The sequence below is a fragment of the Taudactylus pleione genome, unplaced genomic scaffold, assembly GCF_031769625.1.
Source record: "Taudactylus pleione unplaced genomic scaffold, aTauple2 ptg000845l, whole genome shotgun sequence".
Taxonomy (NCBI): Eukaryota; Metazoa; Chordata; class Amphibia; order Anura; family Myobatrachidae; genus Taudactylus; species Taudactylus pleione.
In genome coordinates, this window is record NW_028285247.1 from 5,854,830 (window position 1) to 5,880,128 (window position 25,299).

The 25,299-nt window shown below is 44.3% G+C and overlaps 1 protein-coding gene across 4 annotated transcripts in view; it reads left to right on the forward strand.

The window, feature by feature from the left end:
* The window catches only part of LOC148474438 (zinc finger protein 181-like), a 65,656-nt gene that overhangs the window by 34,896 nt on the left and 5,461 nt on the right, over positions 1-25,299 (forward strand). For 3 of the 4 annotated variants that reach the window (XM_088458624.1, XM_088458626.1, XM_088458625.1), the window contains exons 9-10: positions 8,078-8,155; positions 14,343-20,213. In XM_088458624.1, coding sequence (XP_088314750.1) covers positions 8,078-8,155; positions 14,343-14,977 — 713 coding nt within the window. In that variant the 3' untranslated portion in view covers positions 14,978-20,213. Of the gene's footprint in view, positions 1-8,077; positions 8,156-14,342; positions 20,214-21,743; positions 21,831-24,634; positions 24,698-25,299 lie in introns of those variants that run through there. The other variant, XM_088458627.1, reaches the window with a different exon arrangement.

The window sequence follows — 25,299 nt, forward strand, 5'->3', positions numbered from 1 at the left end:
GCTTTTATGTACTACATGCAAGGTACCTATAGCGGAGGGGGACGGTAGCGCGGAGGGGCTATGTCGGCAGTGTTATTTATTGACGCGGCCGATTACTGTCACGGCTCCGGTACAGGAACCGCCCTGGGCCTGTTTCGCCAAAGCGCTTACAACCCTCGTGGGCCAGTTGGCTCCACAGCCTGAATTCCCTCAGATGGGATTGTCCCAGCAGTCAGTGGTGTCGTCACCCATGCAGGGTTTCCCGAGACAATTGATGGTACCCCACAGTCTCCCTATTTCCCCTCCTCGGGTCTCTCATGAGCCTGCGTGGGTTAATTCGTTAACAAGCTCTGTACAGCATTTGTCAGACGTGTTGCAAGGGGTGTGTCTGTGTTGCGGCCTCACAAGCGGCCAGTGGTGTCTCTGTCTGCTCCTTATGAGGGTGACGATGGGACGTCCGATGATGGGGAGATTCTGGATCTTTCTGACCAGAAACCTCCCCGTACTAAAGAGTCGGACGCTAGTCTAAGGTTTATATACCTGGCCTTATTCGTGCAGGCCGTACTGCTTTAGTTATTGAGGATGAGGAGCCTCCGGTTTCAAAGTCCAAATACGCCTTTTTCAAGGATGATAAGGGCGATGCCACAGTGTTTCCTCTTTCGGGGCAATTAGTGAACCACCTAGAGGAAGCGTGGAAACATCCAGGCAAACGGTATCAGCCTCAAAGGCGTTTAGCAGTGGCATATCTGTTTGCGGACAATTATTTTGCGAAGTGGGAATCTCCGCCACAGGTGGATTCCCATGTAATACGCCTGGTCCGAAGTGCCACGTTGCCCATGCCCTCCATGTCCTCCTTAAAGGATGTCACGGACCGTAAGGTGGAAATCTGCTTAAAGTCCGTTTATTCCCTTGCGTGGGGGGCAGCTAGGCCGGCTATGGCCAATTGTTGGGTAGCCAGAGCTATGGAGCGCTGGGCAGATACTTTAGAGGCGTCCTTCGATTCCGACTGTTCGGCTGAACAGACCGAGTTGATAGGCAATCTCAGAGATTCAGCCACTTACATTAATGAAGCGGCTTTGGATATCAGTACCCTGACCTCACAGATTTCTTTCGGCTGCTGTGGCGGCTCGTCGCACGTTATGGTTGCGATCTTGGAAGCCGGATGCTGATTCCAAAAAGGGCCTGGAAGCCTTGCCTTTTAACGGAGAAGTCCTATTTGGTCCGGATCTGTACAAAATTGTGGCCACGCTGGAGGAAGCCAAATCGGCATGTCTCCCGTCTGCTGCAGTTCCGTCCAGCTCAGGTGCGTTGTCCTTTCGGCCTTACAGGGCCCAGGGTAGGTCTAAAGCACAATCTTTTCCCCGACAGGCTGGCCCCAAAAAATCGGCCAAGCCCCGGAAGCTGGCCTGGAGTACCAGGCGTCCGGCTCCTAAGCCAGATGACAAGCCGGCGGCCTGACGGTCCGGGCCTTCCTTTGGGGGATCCCAAAGTGGGAGGCCGCCTGCTGCAGCTCGCCCAGTGTTGGTCAGTCACCACGGCAGACACTTGGGTTCTCGAGGTGGTTTCTCACGGGTACGCCCTCTCCTTCCGGCACAAACCCCCGTCTCGATTCTTCACCACGGGTCTGCCATCAGACCGGAACAAAGCCTTGTAACTGCGGAAGGTTTTGCACACTATGCTCCGGGCTGGAGTTATAGTGCCTATTCCATTCTCCCAGAGGGGCCAGGGTTTCTATTCCAATCTCTTTTTGGTGCAGAAACCCAATGGGTCGTATCGTCCGATACTCAACCTCAAAGCTCTCAACAGGTCTTTGCGGGTGCTGAAGTTTCGGATGGAGACCCTGCGGTCCATCATTCTGGCGCTGGAACCTGGGGACTATATGGTGTCGTTGGACATACAGGACGCTTACCTGCATGTCCCTATTCTTTTGCGCCATCAGCAGTTCCTCAGGTTTGCAATCCGCAACGACCACTTACAGTTCCGGGCGTTGCCTTTTGGCCTGGCGACAGCACCACGTGTTTTCAGCAAGGTCATGGCGGCTTCCCTGCGGCTGCAGGGAGTCCGCATGTTACCGTACTTGGACGACCTTCTCTTGGTGGCAGGATCTCCAGAGCTTCTTCTGCGCCACTTGGACCTGACCATTGCGGTACTGCAACGGCACGGCTGGTTGATAAACTGGCAGAAGTCCACACTGATCCCGTCTCAGCGGATTCTGCACCTCGGAGCCTTATTGGACTCCGGACAGCAGAGGATCTTTGTGACGGGGGAAAAGATCTCTGCCTTGCAGTCGAGGGTGCGCAGTTGTCTGCAGAGCCACCGGGTGTCTGCACTCGGCGATGAGGTTACTGGGCTCCATGGTGTCGGTATTCGACATGGTGGAATATGCCCAGTTTCACTCCAGACCTCTGCAGCACCTGATCCTGTCCAAATGGGATGGACTGCCTCAGTCTCTAAAATCCCAGACGATGGTGCTCACTCCGGAAGTTCGCCTGTCCCTAGCCTGGTGGTTGCCGACGACCCATCTCAACAGGGGTCGTCCGTTCTGGGTGGCAAATTGGGTCCTGTTGACAACGGACGCCAGTCTTCGGGGCTGGGGAGCAGTTTCGGGTCCACACTTGTTCCAGGGCAGGTGGACTCAGGCGGAAGAAGAGGTTCCAATAAACATTTTGGAGCTCCGCGCGGTATTCAATGCTCTCCAGCAGGCACATCTGGTTCTCCGAGGTCACCCAGTGCAGGTCCAGTCGGACAACGCTACCACCGTGGCCTACATAAGCAGTGAGGAACCCGAAGTCGGGCGGCTCTCGTAGAGGTGTCCCGAATCCTGATATGGGCGGAGCGCAATCTCCCGGCCATATCAGCGGTATTCATCCCGGGAGTGCTGAATTGGGAGGCGGACTTTCTCAGTCGCCAGGACGTTCATCCGGGGGAATGGTCTCTGCACCCGGACGTTTTTCAACTGCTGGTGGACAGGTGGGGTCTTCCAGAGATCGACCTCATGGCGTCCCGGCACAACAACAAGTTGCCCGTGTACGGGTCTCGCACAAGAGACGAAAAGGCGTCTCTGGTGGATGCTCTGTCCGTCCGGTGGACGTTCCGGTTTGCTTATCTGTTTCCTCCGGTTTCCCTTCTTCCGCGAGTAATCCGGAAATTCAAACAGAAAGGAGGGAAGCTCCTGTTGATAGCTCCCGCATGCCCCACTGGGGACACTGCAGCGACCTACCTTTTTACCCTGAACTTTTATATTAAGATTGCTAGTTTCCCTTGTTGCTTTACATTTAACCCTTCGTTACCTGTACCACCAGGAGCCTAATTTGCATGTGGACAGGCAATAAATTAAATTTTTTAATCTCCCCTTGAGTCCTTGTACTAGTGTTTATATGGTTAACCGGACTACCTCTCCCACACCAATATTAATTGGACCGTCGAGCAAAGCCTGCAGGTGAACCAGCGGGCTTGCGGCAGGATCTGGGTAAGTACTCACCACATACTTTACACCATTCTTGCCTACCTGCACCTGATGCTCGGGTCTCCTCTTTTTGCATATGGGACACGTTGAGGATGAGAGCCGGGACACCGAACAATATACCAGTGGACAAAGGGAGATCTTCCTTCCTTTTTTTGCACCATTAGCTGTTATTTAAAGAATCAGCTGACGACCCTATAAGAACATACTGCCACAAGTTATAGCGCTCACACCTCCCCTTGTCTATCATATTGCTTACGAGGTCGGGATACCTCATTGATTGTGTGTAGCAGCTAGATTTAGAACTATACTCCTGTAGCGCGGACCATTATTTAGCTCATTCCCCAGACGGCACTGGTTCTCAGACCTTCAGGGTCTGTCCGTGGACAGTCCTCTGCAGTTGCCGCTGCGACTGGACCTTCTGTCTCAGGGTCCCTGTCTTCACCCGGACATGACTCGGCTGTCTTTGACGGCGTGGCAGTTGTGACGGCCATGTTAAGGTCCAGGGGTTTCTCCAGCTCTGTAGTGCGAACCATGCTCAGAGCTCGGAAACCGTCTTCCGCGAGAATATACCATCGTGTGTGGCATACGTTCTTCCAGTGGTGTAGACCGAGAGGTTATGCACCTCGGGAATTTCGTCTGTCTAGAGTGCTAGCCTTTCTACAAGTGGGACTGGACTATGGGCTTCGCCTTGCTTCTTTGAAGGTGCAGGTTTCTGCCCTGTCTCTCTGGTTCCATCGTAGGATTGCTACAATCCCTGATGTCCGCACCTTTATGCAAGGTGTTCTACGCATTCAGCCACCCTTTGTTCCATCTGTGGCGCCTTGGGATTTGGCTGTCGTCCCCAGGGCTCTCCAGGGACCGCCGTTTGAACCACTGGGCTCAGTGGATCTTAAATGGCTAACAGCTAAGACTGTTTTCCTTCAGGCCATCGCTTCTGCCAGACGTGTCTCTGATTTAGGGGCTCTCTCTTGTAGACCCCCTTTCTTGATTTTTCATGGGAACAGGGCAGTGCTGCGCACTCGTCCTGAATTTCTTCTAGGGATGTGCAAGCTCGGTTCTACTCGGTTCCGTTCGTTTTTTTTTACCGAATCTTATTGGCTATCCAAAACTCGTGACAGCTGAAACCCAATAAGATTCGGGGAAAAAAAACGAACGGAATCGAGTCAAGGCGGCACTCTTCTCCCTGTGGGATGCCATCAAGAGGGTGGCCGGAGTGCGGCCCTTTCCCCGTGCCTGCAGCAGCAGAGCGGGGCGGTGAAGCGGAGGAACCCGTTCCCCAGCCTGGAGACCACGGTGCAGGGACAGAGGAGACCGCGGAGTGTAGCAAGTTGTGGGTGGGGAGCTGGGCGCTTCCTGAGCAGGAGAACCTGCTGCCGCTCGCTGAGGTGAGAGAGGGGAGGGGAGCAGAGTGAACGTGCCACGGGGAGCTGCAGATCTACCAGCAGGGAAGAGGGAGACCGCGCAGCTGAGGGGGAGCTGCATCGTTACTGGCAAGGTGCAGGCGAGTGACTGCATGGGATCTGCAGCACTGCCAGTAGGGAGTAGGAGAGTGATCAATGGGGAGTTGCGGTACTGCTGACTGGGGAGGTAGAGTGCGTACTCCAGGGAGCTGTACACTGCTGGTGAGGGACTATTTATATTATTTCCTTACAATGTCCTCCCAATATATCATTGTTAGACATTGTGGGCACTCCTGTGTGTTACACTCTCTAAATGCACTGCTGTGTGTGGGCCACTATATTTATGGGGTACTCCTGTGTGTGATGCACTGTAAATATGCCTGTCCCTAATCTCCTCCTTTCTCCAGCTGCTGACTACCCTTACCCCCTCCCTACCCCCAGCACTGCCTGCCCCTTGCTTCCTTCTTGCTGCCAGTACTGCCCGAGCTGCTGTCTATCCTTACACCCTCCTTACCCTTCAGCACTGCCAGCCCCTAACCACCTTCTTGCATCCTGTACTGCCTCAGCTATCTACACTTTCACCGCCCTACCCAGCCATAACTTCCTCCTTGCCCCTAGTACTGCCCAAGTTACGATCTATACTTGCCCCCTCCCTACCCCAGCACTGCCTGCCCCTAACCTCCTCCTTGCCCTTAGTACTGCCTCAGCTGCTATCTACACTTGCCCCCTCTCTACCCTCGAAACTGTCTACCCCTAGCCCCCTCCTTGCACCTCAGTACTGTCAGCTGTTATCTATCCTTGCCCCCAGCACTGTCGCAGTTGCTGTCTGCACCTGCCCCCTCCTTACCCCCAGCACTGCCTGCCTTTACTCCCTTCTATCCCCAAGTTCTCCCTGCCTTTCCCTCCAGCTCTCCCCCAACTGCTGCCTGCTTTCACCCTACCATAATATGTCATGGGACCCAGAAACAGTGGAGTAGGACCCTAATTTTATAAAGCAACAGGTCCCTGGGACCCACAAATTTTTTCCCTCATGCGATCACTGGGGGGTGCACCTCTGCTATAGACAGAGCGCAGTGATACCAATACCTTGCTTATATACTGTCACCATCAATGGAAGACGGCCACCGGTCCCTTATTTAACCAACAATTGTGCAGGCTCATGAACAAGATTTCCACGCAGTTCATCTGTTACCTCCTGCTTCTAGCAATTAACACAGTTATTGCATAACCTCTCCCCAATTGCGCAGACTTGGCGTCCCAGACAACCACACAGTTCGCTGAGACCGCCCCTGCTTCTAGTAATTAACAATAGATGTAGCGTCACCCTAGTGGACTAATAATCTCTTCAAAGACTAGGTTACGGAGCATATATGAAATAACTAATAAAGAATACTTTATTTACAAAAAGGAATACAATGCTTAAAAAGAATGTTACAAAGAAAAGAATGGTTACAATGGTTCATACATGTATAGCAATTTAAAATAAAAATGGTAGAAACTTACAGAAAATATGTGGCGTTCTGCCCAGAAGGAATGGTAAGGAATGCAGGTTAAACTTCAATGCAACATTGATTCCTCAGTTTGAACCCAGAACACAGGACTTCAATCCTTTTTATCAACAGAGCGTCACACCTAAGATGATGTCATCCCAGTCGTCTCTGATTGGTGGATTAAGATAATTGGGGTCCAGGAACCTCCCAGCTAAATTCCAAGCTCCTTTAAACCGAATATTCCTTCATAACTTCCCCTGCGGAAGGATTACCTAAAATATGGAGTGTTCATCTTACTTGTCCTTATTTTAGCTATTATATGAGTGTAGCTATCATGTGTTTATGATGGTGCAATATCTTGAGATATCTCATATCTTTAAAACTGTATGTCTCCGTGATTTGTGAATCGCACCCAACCTGGATGTTGATTCCAGTTATGTGTAAGCTTCCAGCTATCATTGATGTATTCCAAGCTTCCAGCTATCATTGATGTATTCCAGCTAAAATTGATGTATCTCATACTGTAAACCATCTGAAATATGACTGATCTTTGATCTGGCTATATCTAATCACACCTGAATGTCAGCCTGGCTACTCTTTATTTTACCCCCTATGGTGCTTGCTTCCTATAGCTGCAAACACAAAGGGCTGAGCAATCCACATGTTTCCTGGTGACAGCGGTACTATAATTGAATGAACCTGCAGATGGGCTCTAAGGTAGACATATCTGCTTAGTATTTCCTGACTCTGGCCCTGATTCAGAGACGGACGCTCTCAAAGAGCGCTCGCTCTGAATCTGGGCGTTTTGTTTTTTTTGTGCGGCCTCCTGTCCGCTCGCATTGCTGTGGGTGACCACCCACAGCTATAGCGAGCGGCCAGGATGATGGCCGCGATGGTCAAGACCATCGCGACCATTGGGCTTGCGACGAGACCCTTGTGGTAGGATCTCGTGGCCGCAAGCCCCAGGAAGCTTCTGGCTCTAATAGAGCCAGAAGCTCTCCCACTGACATAACGTGATGTCAATTGGACCGCCCCCAAACGGCAGGCATTCCTTCGGGAACGCCTCAGTTTGGCCAGTCACCCCCCCGCCCGCCTACCAAACTGGGCGAGCTGTCAATCACCATCGATGGGTGGGCAAACATCGACCCGGTTGCGAGCGCTAAGTGCTTGCGACCGGGTCTGAATCAGGCCCTCTGTTAACAGGCTAGTGGGAACTTGGCCTGTCCCTTAATTTCGTTACCTGGGCTATCCTGACAGACTTTAACCAAAAGACCTTCTTGCCCTTTTACACTTCAAAATAATAATTATCATGTGAGTCATATGAAATAAGCATCTTATTGGTCAGTGAGGGGCCAGAGTTTAATAACAAATTATTATGAAAACAAACTCACAATCATATAAAACCTATAATTCTTCAGTGTCTAAAGGTGCATACACACGGAACAATATATCGTTACGATATGAACGATAACTATATCGTTCAATGATATATTGTTCCGTTGGTATGCAATGAACAACCTACGGTGTGCGCTCCCGCTGGACGATAACGATATCGTCCATCGTGCATGCCTGCAGGCCAATCTGGACGATATTGTTAATTTTACATATGGGAGAACGATCGTTTGTCGTTCATCGTAGGTGAAATCTTTGGTGTGTGGATGAACAATATAGTTCGCTGAACAGATCGTCCCGTGTGAACCCAGCATTACAATTTCAAGGCTCTACTTTGCTTACTGTTGCAGTCACTGTTATGGTGAAGGATGAAGAGGAAGATGATGGCCCCTTTGAAGAAGATGAATTAACAGACTGTTACAGTACAGGTAGGTACATGTCTGTTTTATTTTCAGATTCCTTAGGTAATGGAAATCTAACATTTTTGTAACATATTTTATATTGTAAAGATGCATAATTATAAGATGTAATTGTACAATGATTGCATAACAGTATATACATATTATAAAGCATAAATATGTTGTTAAAAAATTGTAAGCTGACATATACCGATAAAAGACGTTATATTTTCATTTCCATGACCTGTTAATTGCAATATCCTTCATTGACTGCTTGCTCATCTAATAAGGAGAATACCAACGGCTGAGATCACCCAGTGACAGGGAACATGCGTTTTATAACTGGACAGTGGGCCTGATTCAGCACCGATCGCAGCTGTATAATCACACGCAATGAAGCTGCGAAAAAAATATGTTAATGTCTGCCACCGTTCAGCCAGCATAGAGACGCCCACTATCGCTTTCTCACATCTGTAATACTTTGCAGTCCTGCATACACATCGGTAACATTGAAGCACGTCGGCCCGTCATGCACAATTACAGAAATTGCAAGTCTCGTCGCACCCAGTGAGTACTCATACTCACTGCATATGCAATCGAGGTGGCTAATTTATGCACGCCCATGCACATGCGTTCAAATGGAGTGGCACGCCTGCGTTTCTCCGACCACTCCCCCGTCACCACCCCCAAATTCTCACAGCCTGTCACTCACTCTGTGATGGATTCCTATGTGCGTTTGTAATCGCTGTGCACGCGCAGTGCGGCTTATACTATAATGGTTAACAATAGCTCAATCTGCGTACGCAGTTGCGATCCGTGCTGAATCAGGCCCATTGATCACAGCTGTCATGTGACTGGGAGTGTGTCACATAAAAGTACAGTGAACATGTGCAGTAGAACTTGTTTGTATTCATAGGTGCGCCACCAATTAGCAGTTGGCTTTCATCTACAACCTCTGTGTCAGATCTCTCCTGCTAATGGTGCATACACACGTAGCGATCAGCCAGCGATGCAAAACCGCTGGCTGATTGCCCTGCCCTCTGCCTGCTGTGTTTGATGATCAACGATCGCGGGTCCCTATAGTAACTTGCTCGATACCGAGCAAGTTGACCGTCATGCACGGCCAATATGCCCGCACATCGCTGATCGAAGGTAAGTACTCTCTCTTTTTTGGGGCACAAAAATCTACCTTGGATTATAAAATTTAACTTTTAATGTTTTGTCATAAAAGAATTTTAGGAATCTAAAAACTTAAATTATAAATATACAATAATTGCACAACGTTCTATTAAAAAAGCGAACACTTTTATCATATCAGAGAGTGGTCAAGATCTATATAAATACATTTACTAATCCAAGGTACCAATGCCACAATACAAAATGTAAGGGAAACCACCCCTAATTGGTTCTGATGCAGCTGTAGCCTAGGTGAAGTTTTAAGTTTTGTGTGTATATATATATAGATCCAAAAAAAGGCGTCACTCGGAGACTTGAAATGCAGGTGAAAATTCAGTTTTAATGGTCGACGTTTCGGAGGACAAGCCCCCTTTCTCAAGACACTGACACTGACATGAGAAAGGGGGCTTGTCCTCCGAAACGTCGACCATTAAAACTGAATTTTCACCTGCATTTCAAGTCTCCGAGTGACGCCTTTTTTTGGATCTGTATCTGGGACACTGTGTTGGCACCCTATAGGAAGGCACCGGAGCAATTCAAATGGTATGCATCATTTATTGAGTGCCGGTCTGTGGATCTGTGTGTCTATCTGTGTATATATATATATATATATATATATATATATTTATACAAGGGAAAAATATCCCAATATTTGTAACACAAGCACAATCCAACCACATATACATTAATAGTAGATGATTAACAGCTGGTAATCTATAATCTTCTGAGGAGGAAGAAAAAACAAACAAACAAGCAAATGAATATTCAGATCACAATTTAGGACAGCATTTTTCCTCATATATTAATCATCTCAACATAGTATCTTTTTTATGCATCTGTAAAGTAAATATTGTTTCAGACTAGGGGGGTCATTCAGACCCGCTCGCAAGCGGGTCGATGTTCCCCACTGTGCATGCGCACGACGGAGGGCGCTCCGTCGTGCGCATGCGCGAGACACGGGGAGCGACGGGCTTTCCATCGCTCCGGGTCTCGCACCAAAGGGGGCGTGCTGTCGATGTTGATTGACAGCACGCTCCCTTTGGTGGGCGTGCCGGGGGCGTGCCTGCCAGACGGAGGCGTTCCCATGGGAACGCCTGCCGTCTGAAGCCGGCCCCACTGACATCACTAGTGATGTCAGCGGGAGTGATTTTGGCTCTGATAGAGCCAAAATCACTCCAGGGCTTGTGGCAGGGAGACCCTACCGCAGGGTCTCCGTCGCAAGTCCGATGATCGCGATGGTCAAGACCATCGCGACCATCTTTTTGGCCGCTCGCATATGCTGTGGGTGGTCACCCACAGCTATGCGAGCGGCCATGAGGCCGCTCCATTTTCATGGAGGAGGGCCCTGATTTAGAGCGAGCGCTCTGGTCAGAGCGTTCAGCTCTGAATCAGGCCCTAGGTGCAAAATATATTTGTAGGAGTCAAATTGTGGATCAATGTAGTTTCACTAGTCTGGATTGTTTAAGGTGTGGTAAATAAATACCACAGTAATTAGTATCAGGTGAGTACCAAAAGGGATAGTGAAGAAAAAAATACTGTTCAGTATAATATGGTGCAAGTGGCTGCTGTATCCCATATACAGGTGTAGTTAATGGGGTATGAGCGGACCTGCCTCCTATACCCTGGCAGTATAAAGAAAGATATTGGCATCTGCTGTTTATGCAGTTTCTCTCACTGGGAGTCTGGTGAAATCAGCGCAGGCTCCCTGGTGCAATGGCCAGTAAATGAGAGTGCCATATCTATAAGAAATAAACAGAAAATCATGAGAAGGAGGAAATCCTGAATGCTGCTGCCCTATATGTGATATAATCTCAGAGAATATGAGGTGAGCGGTTCAGGAAGCTCCAATCCCAAAAGAAGAAAAATATGGGGAGAGAGCTGGTGTGTACAGTATAGGTAACTCTCACCCCACTGTTGTCGGAGACAGCGCAGTGGGTGGCCCAAACTTAGTGAGGTGATAACACCCAGCGAGTTCCTGAAAAGAAAAAGGTACCTGATGTTGCGTCTGCTATAGTGGTGGTGTGCTGTCAGTGGAGTCCCCACGTACACAGCTGCAGATCCGTGGTCAAGATGCACGTTTCACCAGAGAGTGGCTTTGTCAATTCAAGTTTGTCTTTGTGTATAAGGTGTATATGAAAGATAAATTAATTTTATGTATGTACACAGATTTTGTTTGAGCCACAAAATGATTGACAATATTGTATACAATTACCTGCAGGCTGTGTGTATAAGGTGTATATAAAGCATAAATGCATTCTGTGTTTAGATTTGGGTCCCACTCACAAGATATCTCATTATGCTATGCAATTATTTCAAAATACGGAATATTACGATATCCAAAATACCCCTGATCCCAAGCATTTTGGATATGGGAGACTCAACCTGTATAAAGAATTAAATAGAATACATACATAAACATATTCAGTGCATTATTTATTTAGTATAACATTTCCAAAATATGTGTAAACTAAATGTAAAACAAGCACATTAATAGTATGTACAGTAGACCGAATAGTGACATACTATATCTTTATAACAGAAACAAATGACTCTTAATTGCATAAAGTGTAAGTACATATCAGGCAGACATCTATACATTCTAACCTTACCACATTATAGCACAGAACAGACGTGTGGATAAAAATATCTTTCTAAAAGAGCCCAAATTATATAATAATCAGCACAGGCTTAAAAAGTAGCATCGGAGAAAGGGTGGCACTTCAATAATCGCTTTGTTTCAAACAAATGTATTTAAAATCTTTATATAGATCATAATTATATCTTATTACTACAGGGCTTGACAAATCTCAGTCGGCAGTTCGCCATGGCGACCAAGACTTTAGTCCTGGCGACTAGGTTTTAAAGCCAGGTAAATTACTAATAAAGCTATTTGAAAAAAGAAGAAAAAGCTCTCCTCCAGGGGTAGTTACAGCTTGGAGGGGGCGGGACAGTGCATGCCTCTCAAATGAGGATGGAGGAGTGTGAGCCTGCCCTCCACATTTAATCAGAGTGGCTCTGCCTGCGAATGATGCCGCCAAGTGGGTGCCCTACCTGGAGTGCAGTCCTTGTCTCCCTGACGCTCAGCACTTCTGGCACAATTAAGGAAGAGTGTAGTGCCCAGGAGAGCTGGACACTGCCGGTTCCGGAGCAGAAGCAGCTTGTTGATCGTATCCCGCAAAGGAGGGACATCACAACATAACCTGGAGCGCGGTAATAACGTTTGCTGAAACAGATGTTGCAGGCTTTACACAGTGCGTGCTGGATCCTCAGCTGGGTCATCTAATGAGCTGAGAGCCTGCCTTCATGTTCTACACTGACACCTTCCTCTAGTGTTATTGCCTTGGTTGGGGTACTGCTCTCTTCTCCAGTTTCTTTTTGGGGTGGGAAGCTGTACTCTGTGGCATAATATGAATTTGGTTCTTACTGTGTGGCATACTATGAATTTTGGGCATACTGTGCGGCATAATATGAACTTGGGCCCTACAGTGTGGCTTAGTGTGGATTTGGGGCCCTACGGTGTGGCATAATAGGGATTTGGGGCCCTACAGTGTGACATTTTGAATGGGGGGCAGGTTTGGACTTATGGCAGAATCTGATGACCATTGAACAGGCGTGTGGTGGTCTGATGGCATGTTGAGGGGCATTGAAGAGCAGGTGTGGTGGTCCATACAAGTGTTCATATATTTTGGTAACAGGCGATGGTCTGGCTTCTAAACTTTTATGCTGGCTCCTAGATTTTACAAAAATTTATCGAGCCCTGAATTACTAATATATTCCGCTTCACACCACTACTTTTTCCTCCTTTTTAGATATCTCATACAAAACTCAACAAGTAACCAAATAGGAACATGTGACATTAATAAATATACCTTCATCTGCGTTTGATACGAGTGCCAACTTGGTAGACTTTCCTATAGAAATGATAACTAAAATGCCTATATACAGTACAACACACTGAAGATAAAGTGGAAAGGATGAGATCTATTATAATTAGTCCATGAGCCAGATAGATACCATTAGGAGTTAATGTTTTACAGCGGAGGATATTACTGTAATGAAAATTAGTGCAAATGGAAATGATGGCTCAGATTTTGTCATTCTACTACAGTTTAGAAAATCAGTGATTGCTGTGGGCAACAGAACCTTTGTATCAGTGTTTAGTGTTCATTCTAGCACCCTGCAATTGTTAAAACCTGTGCAGTTCCACTTTCCTGCCTGGGGTGTTGCTCTCTGGTGCTTCTAGCACACTCAGATGATGCAACAAACTGCAGAGAGTGACACCCCAGGCAGGAGAGAGGAATTGCATGGGCTGTAACAGGTGCAGGGTGCTAGAATGAACACTAGTAGGGTATCCAATTAGCAGCGCTCCTATTCGCCCCAAAGTGCCGCCCGACGCCGACACTTATCGTGGATTATTTTTCGGCAATTATCCCGAATTATATAAACCACGATAAATGCCGTTTTTTTTCACCCCAAAAAAAGGCAAAAACACATAGGGTCCGCGATAAACTCATTCAAAATAATAGGATAGGGTGAATAAAAAACATTTGTGAAAAATGGGGATAATCTGCAAAAAATCCCCGTTTTCCGCCGATCGCAGGGTTCAATTAGCGCCCGGGGGCTAATTGGATACCGCCCTAAGTATTGTTTGTGTGTTGTAGTGGTAAAATCTCCGTAACAGTCATACATATTGCAGCCTTTTGTTATATTGTAAGGGTTTTATGAATAGCAATTCTAGTATAGGTTATCATTTTGACCATTTTAAACTGCATTTAAAGATGACCCCTGTTTTCTCCCATACTGCCTCTAATACGTCCCTCCTAATTAAATTGCTTTGAACTGACTGTAAGGATACTCTCCATACAATCATATTTCTCTCTACGACATCCCCAAACAGCAATAGCTATTTTTTATTTATTTTCATTTGTAGTTGTCTGACCTTTCTGGATAATAGATAATAAATTCTGTACCTGTATATGTCTGATATGTAACGCAGCATGTGCATTCTTTATCTCTATTTCTTATATTTGCATTTCTGCAGATTTACACTTCCAGGATGCAAACACACTGCAAAATGACTTACTGGGAGAGCAAATAAAAAATTCTGTACGGGGTAAGTTATCAAAGCGAAGATTATACACATGCTCTGAATGTGGTAAAAGTTTTCTCTGCAAATCAAGTGTTAGCAGACACAGGAAAATCCATCAGGGGGACCTATATAAATGTTTGGAATGTGGCCAGTGCTTCCCGGGACTCCCATACCTTGTGTTGCACCAGAAGACTCACGACAATGAAAGTCCGTATTCTTGTGACGAGTGCCAAAAACCTTTCCAAAACCAAACCAGTCTCTATAAGCATAGGACAACCCACACAACCCACACAGGAGAGAGGCCATATTCATGTGAAATGTGTCCAAAAAGTTTCCGAAACCGATCCAGTCTGTATAAGCATAAGAAAACTCACACAGGTGTGAGGCCTTTTACTTGTGACGACTGTCACAAAACGTTTAGCCACAACTATGATCTGCTGCGACACAAGCGTGCCCACACTGGAGAGAGACCCTTTGAGTGCAACCTCTGTGGGAAAAGGTTTTATCGTAAAGACACACTCGAAAAACACCAGATAGTCCACGCTAAACAGAAGAGCTTTATGATAAAAGCCGGATGGCTGGTTTGAAGTACCGTACATCATTTTTTTCACTTGTTAATTTATGAAAATGATTTTAGATCTAACATCAGAAACATCCAGGCTGGTTGTTTTCAGTGGCATTTACTTTTACTTTTTCTTAATTTTTTCGTTATACTGATTTTTGTCCATCATGTAACTCATTGTCTTGGAATATGAAACTTTATTCTGTGTTGCCTATATTTATATAAAAAAAAAATATTATAATCTACATTATTTTTATGTATGTGTGTATATAATATATATACCTGATTTAATCTATCAGTATAGTGGTCTGATTGTTGCATTATTTTATGAATTGGGCTACAGATAAAATATGTTTGGCTTAATTTATTTTTAGAGGTTGTAAATTCTCAAAATCCTGGTATGTGCAAAATAACTGTAGTGTGATTGTACAAGGCAGTGTTAAGTATTAAAGAGAATGTATCACCTCTGGCCGGACCACAATATGGCTTGGGGAGTTAGCACAGGATTGCCCTCTTGGGCCAGGTAGCCTGGTGTGCTGCTGAGCCCCATGGCCGACATGATAGAAAACTACATAACAGGAATAGGGGTTTACAATCTGCCCCAAGGCTCTGAGCCCTAGAGGTGGCTAGAGCTATAGGAGCTGAACAAGAAGTTTCTTTACAACCGTGCACTGCGCTTGTAGTGGCAGATGATGGGTGTGTGAGCAAGCTCAGTACAGTATGGGTGCAAGTCAACCATACCCCTTAGACATGTTCAATTTTCACTTATTACAATTTTAAAAATGTCTTTTAGGAAGTGTTCATCTGTCCCATAGGCCTGGTGCAAGTGTTTGAAGAGCAGAAAAATACACTAGTGCTATATAAATAAATGCATTTAAATAAAACTATAAATGTTAATGACAGCTGCATTTTGTGTCTGATGCTAGAATTAAAGTTGAACTTTTATTCCATTTACCTGTAAAGTAGGTTCTGAATTATACTAGTTTTGCTAATGAATCCCTTTCCCTGGGGCACACAATGTGACGAGACAGACACCACTGGAGGTGACCCCTGCGTCACTGTATGAATAGATGCCAGTGTATAAGATGTCTAGTCATACATCATAGTACTGGTCCTCTCACCATAGCTCTTATCACAGATATAAAAAGAAACCATACCTATTATTTATAGCATGAAATGACAGGGGCTATTATTCAGTAGGTACCACATGAAAGATTCTTTATCAACTACTAGCAGCCTGCATCATCCAGGGTGTGGTGTAGATGATCGACAGATTATAGACAGACAATAGATCGACAAGGACAAAGGGTTGACAGGTACAAATGGTCGACATACATATTGTCAACCCATATATAGTCGACCGGGACAAATGGTCGACACATTTTTTTTGTTTGTTTTTTTGCTGTAATTAAAGCCTAATCTTCACTCTAACCTTCCCCCAATTGCCTAAACCTAGCCCTGGCCTAACCCTCCCCCTAGGGCCTAACCCTAACCAAAACCTATATAGGTGCCTATCTCTCACCCTAAAAATGTAGGAAAACCACGTATCGACCATTTTTTTGTGCCTGCTATTTGCCAGTCAGCCTTTTGTATCTGTCGATCTTTTGTCCCTAATGCATGTCGACCAATTGAGTGTCTATCTAAACACTGGATACAAATCATCCATCACTAATCTTAATAGATTAGGGGTCATGTTACTCTTAAATTTGTGAATTCATTATGGTCACTTAACTAAAGCAAATAGGAAGAAAGTCCCATCATAGCAGTGTATTATACTCTACTGGTGATACCAGTTTCATGTGTACAGTGCAGCCATTGTTCTACCACATTAAGTGTGCTCCTTACACTATAGCAATATCAGTGGTGTGCCTGAGTCTTTCCTTTTTGGTCACAAATGTGTTCTGCTTTTCTGTAAGGACATTTACAATATACAATTGCTTGCATTCTTTCAAGATACATGTATTGTTCTCATCAACCTGCTCTTACAATACTTGCAACAGGTCATATTAATGGTTAGGTAATTACCCAGTGGGATAATTAGTGGCCACACTATATAGGCTAATTGGACTATATAACCAGATATTGTTTTCTTTATTTATACAGTGTCAGCGTATCCCAGAGCTCTGTACAAAAAGAGCATTTTATTCCCCAATCCCTGCCCAATGGAATGCATAATGTCATTTCCATACCTCAGACGCACCCCAAAGCCAATTTAGTCATGACCAGACACCCTCATAGCTAAATTGGACAGTAATTCTGCTTGCAGATGTATGGGAGAAAAGGAGATTATGTTCTTACTTGTTAAATCCTTTTCTACGACTCCACTAGGGGGCACAGGGTTGACAATGTATGAGCGGAGCAGAAACAACTGGAGCCCTCACAAACAAGCACTGCCGGTGAACAGCCGTGAGAGTGCCAGCAGGGAGCTGCGCTTACCTGTTCCCTTCTGTTAAGTCTGCGGCCGAAGTCACTGACCCAGTCGCCAGTGTTGCGGCCTCCCCACTCGGCTCCTATATCATACTTGCCACAATCCCTTATTTCTACCATCACTTATGGAGAAAATGTCAGCCTTTGGATAGCATTTTGTTATCCTTGTCAGGGGAAACAACAGAAGAATAAATCATTTCCTTGGCTACTGACAAAGTGCCTAGTGCCTCAGTGATTTCATAGGTTGCCTCTCATTAATATTGGTTCAGCACACATATTGACTGCCTCCATTGTGATTAGGCAACATATGTAACTAATTACATGTCATTAAGCCTAACATATTTTGGCTGTAGCCTTGATTTAATTAATGCACTTGTAGAAAAAAACAATGATTGACATTATGTAATTTTAAATGACCTGAGTGTGGTGAGGATCCTTATATTGCTGAATTTAGAATATTCATTTGTTTAACACATTTTAATATTTGGCTTGATTTGTATTTTGTGTCATTTTTGTTGTACAGACTGTTTTTCTAATATTGAATTGTTAAATCTGTATACAGTAACTTGATTCAGTTTTCATATTACATTACCTTAATTCTCCTTCTAGTTTCATATTATTGCATTATGTTTTTGGTTAGCTTTCGAGCATTGATACCGCCACATAAAGTATGAATTTGTATGAGCTGTCTGTGTCATAATTACATTGGCATTGGTATTGATTGATTTATTTAGAGACATATTTGAAAGAAGACTGGTTTATTTTACTAGCATGGTTCAAATAAAAGTGCTGTGCTAAAATTCAATGCAGCCAATCACACATTTACTTTCATGGTTTACATGCTGCAAGAAAACATCAAAGCTAACTTCTGATTGGTTGCTAGCAATACAGTCAGAATTGTGTAGATGAAGTTATAGAAAGTGAATATCATTTTAGCTGCCGGTAGCCTAATTCTGCTCGCACCTCTATAGGCTGCAAGCAAAACCAGCCTCTATCAGATAGCGGATGGGAGGTTCCCAGTTCCATAGGCTTTTGCACATAATTGAATCTGCCCCATGATACTGTATTATTACAGTTATAAGATCAAACATGCCTTTGTAAATAGTGCTCCAACTGATACATAGTCTGGAGACAGCCATAGTCCATGAGAATGCAGCTTATTCACTCAGGCTGTATGCCTGTCAGCTTGCACTGTCTTATTATCTGAGCATGTGTCTGCTCCACAGTGTGTTCACTGCTTCACTTTCACGTTGTCTAATTAATTTGTACATATAGTATTACTGTAATAATCACCCTTCTCTTGGTTGCTAATCAAAATACATTTTAAATAATTGGCTTATTTCCTTTACTCATAGATCTTTAAATTCTGTGTAAAGGAAATAAGAGAGACAGGATGAGCAGACATGCTAATAGAAAATGTCCCTATTGCCATTTGGGAGAGGAGAAGGAATAGGGACTTACAAAAGTTCCTTTCTGACCTGTAGACCACTAAATAAACCATCTGATAATAGCTTGTAGTTCTTTGTAATATGAAACTTACATAGTCTACACCACTGTATATACGCTACTATTCCCAAGTAGAGAGAAAATACTATCACTCCAGTCCAATTTCTAGGTCCAGTAACTTTGGGTACGGTACCGTCTCACACTGCGCTGATCTCCTCTCTGTTTGGCCGATATGAAACAAACGAGCCCAGTGCCCCTTCCTTGTAACCTTCTATACCAGCAAACAGAACTAAGTTTAGCTTTTAGTTTGTACCTCTCTATGTACTTTTTATGCTGGAGTTATCCTTTAAGGCAAGAAAACATGTATCCATTCAAGTCTTCTACACTGATACCACTTATAATCTGTGTGATGCAGTGAGTATTTTATATTGATCTGTATAAAATAATGACTGCATATAATAGAGAGAGAGAGAGGGGCTGGGAGAAAAGAAAAGTAAGTTTGCTCTAGGACAAACCATGTTGCAAATACATTTGTGTGGCATGCAGGGTAAATACTGGCTGCTTTGCATGTAGCCACAAAAGCTGGACAGCTTTATGTTTACACTGCAATTTAGGTTTGGGTTTGGACACGGCCCTCCCACATCTAATTCTCTCTGCACATGTTACATCGCCCCCACTGGCAGTGCAGCAAGGTTTTACCGAGGTGCAGTAATTATTATTTTTTTTGCTGTGTTCCCAACACAGTATCAACCCCTTAATGTTCATTGAACTATCTACAGAAAGTGTGGTCAGTACTCGCGAGGATTCACAGTAAACACGTGGACAGAACACAGACACAGTGCATTAATGTCTATCCAGCATCCTCTCCAAACGCGCTCTGGTACTGTCAGTGACCCATATTTGCAGTGTAAGGTTTGTCAGGTCAGTGTGAACGTAACACGTGCTATGAGCCCTAAATCCTGGTGAGGTGTATAGAAAAGGTTCTTCTATAAGAAAGTGAGTGCAGTGGTTTCTGCAGGTATCGCCAAGATCACCCAACTCTTCTCTATAACCCAAAGTAATGGAGAAGGAACTGCCGAAAGACTATTATGAAAATGGAGAACTAACAATGGCTTATGGAAAGTGTAAAGAATTGGTTTGCTAAAAACATTCAGAATACAAGCAGTTCCCATTGGCCAAAGGCATCATGTATCCTATCATATGTCACATTGTATTGGTCAAAGGTGCAGTGCCCTGAACCTGTCAGACATCTGAGACACAGGAAGGTGTGGGCTGCCTACAGTCTATGGTGTTGTAGCAATGTGATTATAGCTATGGATACACATTATCCTTATCTTTTATTAGCTTTTGTTTCATTCTTGATTTTTTTATGTTATTTGTTATATCGTTATTTCCCTCTGTAACTATTGTGTAAATAAATAAGAAATTGATTTCAAGACCCGGCTATCTTGTATAAATGAAAACCTGATCAGATCTGCATTGGACAAATGCAAACAAAACTGAAAAATGAAGAACAATAATAACTACCACACACACAACTGAATAAGGCACAACTGAGGAAAAGCACCACATGGAAATTATATTTTTCTTTGTAATCTTTTGTCTGAGCTAAAGTCTGTTTTTTAGAAAAGGGATATTTTATTTATTTACTTAGTGCTTTAATGAGGACGATTTCTAGAACATCCTGGTCAGGGCAGTGGTACTTTGTATTTCCACTAAAGGGGTCTGTTGAAATTATTATTTTCTTTTAATAAAAAGTTCTGATGTATTCATGTATCTTCCATACAAAGTTACTGTCATAACAATCACAAAGGTCGCTCTAAGAGGTTTTGAAATAATGGGATCGATGTAAATGTACTGTGTGTGTACGTTATGGATGTTTTATTACTTCTGCTGGATGTGCTGCAACATAAGGTGGCACGAAACACACTACATACTCTTGGTTCTGCACTACATGTCACATGTCACCTATTATAGCTTGTAGAGAATTTACACCTCCACTCCTAGGGAAAATGTTATGTGACCTACATGTGTATTTCTACTTATTGGAACACACAAAATAATGTTGACGTACAAATAGGAACATCAAAGCGTGCTTTTTGGCAAAATTTGATTTACACCTATTGTTGGATTTTTGTAGAACCAGTGTTTTTTTTTTTTTATTGCTTGCACTGAGACAGTGCATGTCAGGCCTGGTCACCCTGTAGCTCTCTAACAGGTGTAAAACTGCAAGTCCCAGCATGCCCTGTCACAGTTTTGATATTAGGGAATGCTAAATCTGTGGCAGGGCATTCCCTGACTTGTAGCTTCACAACAGTAGGAGAGCCACAGGTTGGCCAGGTTTGGCATATATGGTCCTACTGTAATTCCTGAAATGTATGCTTCATCCTAGAATATGAGAAATGGGAGAAATGTCAGCTTGCGCTTATACGCTGTTCCCGACAACCACAATTAATTTATGTACAGAAAATGTATAGAACTGTACAACACTGACCCCCCCCCCATTTCCTTCTTAAATTCTATAGTGTCACATCATCCTCCCGTCATATGTCATAGTTTATTATTTGTGCGAGGCACATGATAAGGTCCTGTTACCTGACCTCTTCCTGTGGGTTCCAGCACTGAAAGAAAGCTCTGGAGGCTACTTTTAGACTTCCATGTCTTTTCAGTGCAGTCTGTGGTAAGGAAGACTGTTACTAGAACCCATGTTGGCTGATGTAACTTGCTTTGCTGACCTTTTCTTGACTTCAAGGATGAAGACACACAGGAGGACTTTCTTCTGGTGCTGGAACCCCTGGAGGAACGACGCTGCAGAGGTGTGACGTCCAAAAGGCCAAAGCGACATCATTAAGTACATTTAAAGTTTGTCTGAACCTTTTTTTCATGTAATTGTTTTACAATTTGTGTTCATGTAACAGAGCCCGTTGAGGTTAAACAAGATGAAGAAAAGCCAACAAAACGGGATAACCTGGAGAAAGAGAATATCAATATGTGCCATGACATAAGTAAGTGTTCTCTACAGACCTCACTAGAGACAGCCCAGCTCTATAAAGGTATGTCATGTGACCTAGCAGCCTTCCTGCAGGGTCATCTGAGTACTAGGCTTTCTAGCTGCCTTATGTTCATTTTATCCAATAATATTACTAGTAAAAATTGTATAGTTTGCCTAATAATATAATAACAAAAATATGCAATGCTGGTAATATGTATAAATAGCTAATGTGCACAGATGGGAGGCTAGGAAGAAAAATCATTGTATTTAGTGGCAGGACTTTTAGTAAGTTAAAATCTTTTGAAGGTGGGAAAACCCCTTGAAAGGACATCACTAAAAGGAAAAGGTATGATTGGGTGAAGTTCAGCGATTTACATTACAATATAAAAGTCATACCTATCTTGTGCACAGATCTTCCAGGGTCCTCCATTCTTTTATGCTGTGCTCTAGCTTGAAACTGGCCAAACAGGTGTCACAACCTCTCCGTTAACAAATGACTGTTCTCATTAATGGGAGGCTCACAGGGGAGGGCAGGCTACAACGAGATGTACCAACATCCTCGTCCTGCTGGATGGATAAGAGGTGTTTAAAGAGCAGAGTGTTGCGGGAGCATTACAGGCAACGGGACTTCTATGCGTCTGGTGAATAGTGCATACAAGGTACGTAGGTCTAGTTTAACTCCTTGAACTCCACCCAGCTACCAACGTTTTAGATTAAACTGCAGTTATTATTTTAAGGACAAACCTTTTAGGTGGGAAACACCCCATTAGCTGAACTGTGAGGGCCTCTGAAGAAAGTAAAGGAGGTCTGAGTGCAAGGACAGGGGGCAGGAATACAATTTCAAATGTTTCAGTTAAGAAGTTGAGTTTGAAGATTAGTTTCTCCAGTACATTGGTTTTAGTTATGTCTTGTCACAGTTACCCTCTAACATACAGACAGTGGCCCTGATTCAGACCTGCTCGCTAAGCCGCGATCGGTCACTGCCAAAAAGGGCCGGGTATTCAAATTCCACGATCGCACTGTGTGGCTTAATGACGCCCTCTATGTCTTAGAGACCGACGCAAGTGAGCGTATGCAGATGTATAAAGCCGTCTACCTTTCTCTCTTAGCACACGTCATCTCCAAAAAATGTATGAATAATCGGTAACATCGAGAGCCATCGGAGCAGCTCTCAGCCCTTGAGGTAGCCCCTACCCCATTGCAAGCACTGCGATCAGTTCAGGCTAAGAAACAACCAAGTGACAAGTTCAATGACACTACTTTGCTAATTATGCACACCCATTAAACTCCGTTTTGACAATCAGACACGCCTGCGTTCGCACATCCACTCCCCCATTCACAGGCACCTTCCCCTGTCACCACCCACAAACGACGCTATCACTCAAAGTAGCGTCCAGTCTGTGTACTACAAGCGCACGATTCCTGGCCGCAGTGACTGATACGAGCATGCGTACTTTGAAGCATGCGCAGATGTGCGATAATAGCCCCTAGCGAGCGCAGCTTAGCGACCGGGTCTGAATCAGGCCCAGTGTGCGCCCTCTCGCACTTAACACACAGCCTATGCTAATATGTGTGATAAACACTAAGCTACATTGGGTTATAACATGCAATGTTTGCAGGTTAAACACTGACCATGAAAGATACAAAATGGGCTTGTGCCCATCACAGCCTTATTACCATAAGTCTCCATTCCACACGACAAGCAAAATGGAGTTGAAGCCTACAAAGCATTCTCTGCGGATTCAGCGTTGCACACAAGTCAGCAACAATTACACTTGCACTGCGTGAGTGTAACTAAATGTCCATATTGGCCAGTATGCTGAGCTATACACATCTATGCTGCTGCACCTCTCCTATCCATCTGCTTGTGGAAATATCCATCATTCTCAGCACACTGACACCAGCCCTATACCTGGTGCAAAGGGTCAGTCTGAAATTAGATGGATCTCTGTGTACGCTGAACTCAGCATAGTCCGTAACTCCATCTTTATGCTCTTGCTCAGGCTATTTGCAAACTGCCCGCTGCCGTCCAGTTACATTATGCCCATTCAGCCGTAACATGAGGGCCTTATTTATCAACAAGAGTGATAAAACTCGTTGAGTATGATAATGGTGCTCCAGCCAATCGGCTCTCAACTGTCATCTGTTTGGAAAATGACAGTTGGGAGCTGATTGGCTGGAGCACCATTATCATACATAGCCAGTTTTATCACTCGTGATTGATAAAACTCATTTATAAATGAGGCCCTGAGATGGGTACGATAAGGAATCACTCAAAGATGCGTGCAAATGCGTGTGCATACTAAAATACACATAATCTGTCTGCAAACTGGAGTTGTGTGCACCGGGCAGCTCTGATGAAGTACATATGATATAAATTGCCAGGACTGTACCCATGGCTCCTGATCGCTGCCAGAACCAAGCTGATAAGGTGCCTACAACCCTTCTGAAAGTTCAGCAGTCTGTAATTTAATAATACAGTATCCACTGTTTTGTTTACCTGGGGTGTGATGTACTAACAAAAAGCCAATTTATAGCTTAGCAATGGTCCTATTATAAATAAGGTGACAGATAATGGAATTAATACATTTAGTTGCATTTATCATATGCATTATTAACACATTTCATTATTTTATATAGCATTACACGTTATGCAGTAGGCAAGAAGTCTGTGTAAAGATGGAGCACCGCACAATGCACATGACAAGGATATATAAGGCTGCTATATATCTATGAATATGAGTAGTATTTGATATTTCCTTGGTGACTCTCATATAAAGCTCAGTTTGCTCAGTCTGTCTGTTTCCATAATTACAGAGTGTGTAGTAGTGAAGGAAGAAGAGGAGGGTGATGAACACGTAGAGCAGAAGGAACCAACAGGTAGGCATGGCATGTATTATATCTACTGCCTACACGTATAGCCTACAATAGGTAGCCAGGCATCTCTCTTGATGATTAAGTAAACACCATCAACTTTATTTCCCTTTTATACATAAATTATTTATGTTTTTCATCACTTTAAAACGTCCAGGCACTTTTTCAATTTGAAAGAGGATCTAGAGGTTAATGTAATAGCCTGTGATTTACAGTCAAAGACAAGACCCTAGGGAGTATGGTCGATGTTTTAAAGTGGCAATCATTTAAAAGGTAAAACCAACCTGGTTTTGCCTATACAATGATTGCCACTCTAAAACATGGGCCAGACATTCCAGAATCTCGCTGACTCCTGCAAGTCGCAGGCTATTACATTTACCCCCTAGACTAATGTGTCCTCATCTCAGAGTTCTCTCATAGGATTTCATGCTCAGATTTGAGAAAATAGGATCCATGCTGTCAAACAAATCATCAAATTACTCACAGGAGCACTGAGTATTTCAGGAGATAAGTGTGCTGATTGTATGGGTGGCAGTGACCTGCCCACTTGTATGATTGTTATGGAGGAGAGGGCTGCATATGACAGATGCAGTGTCATGATTTAATGA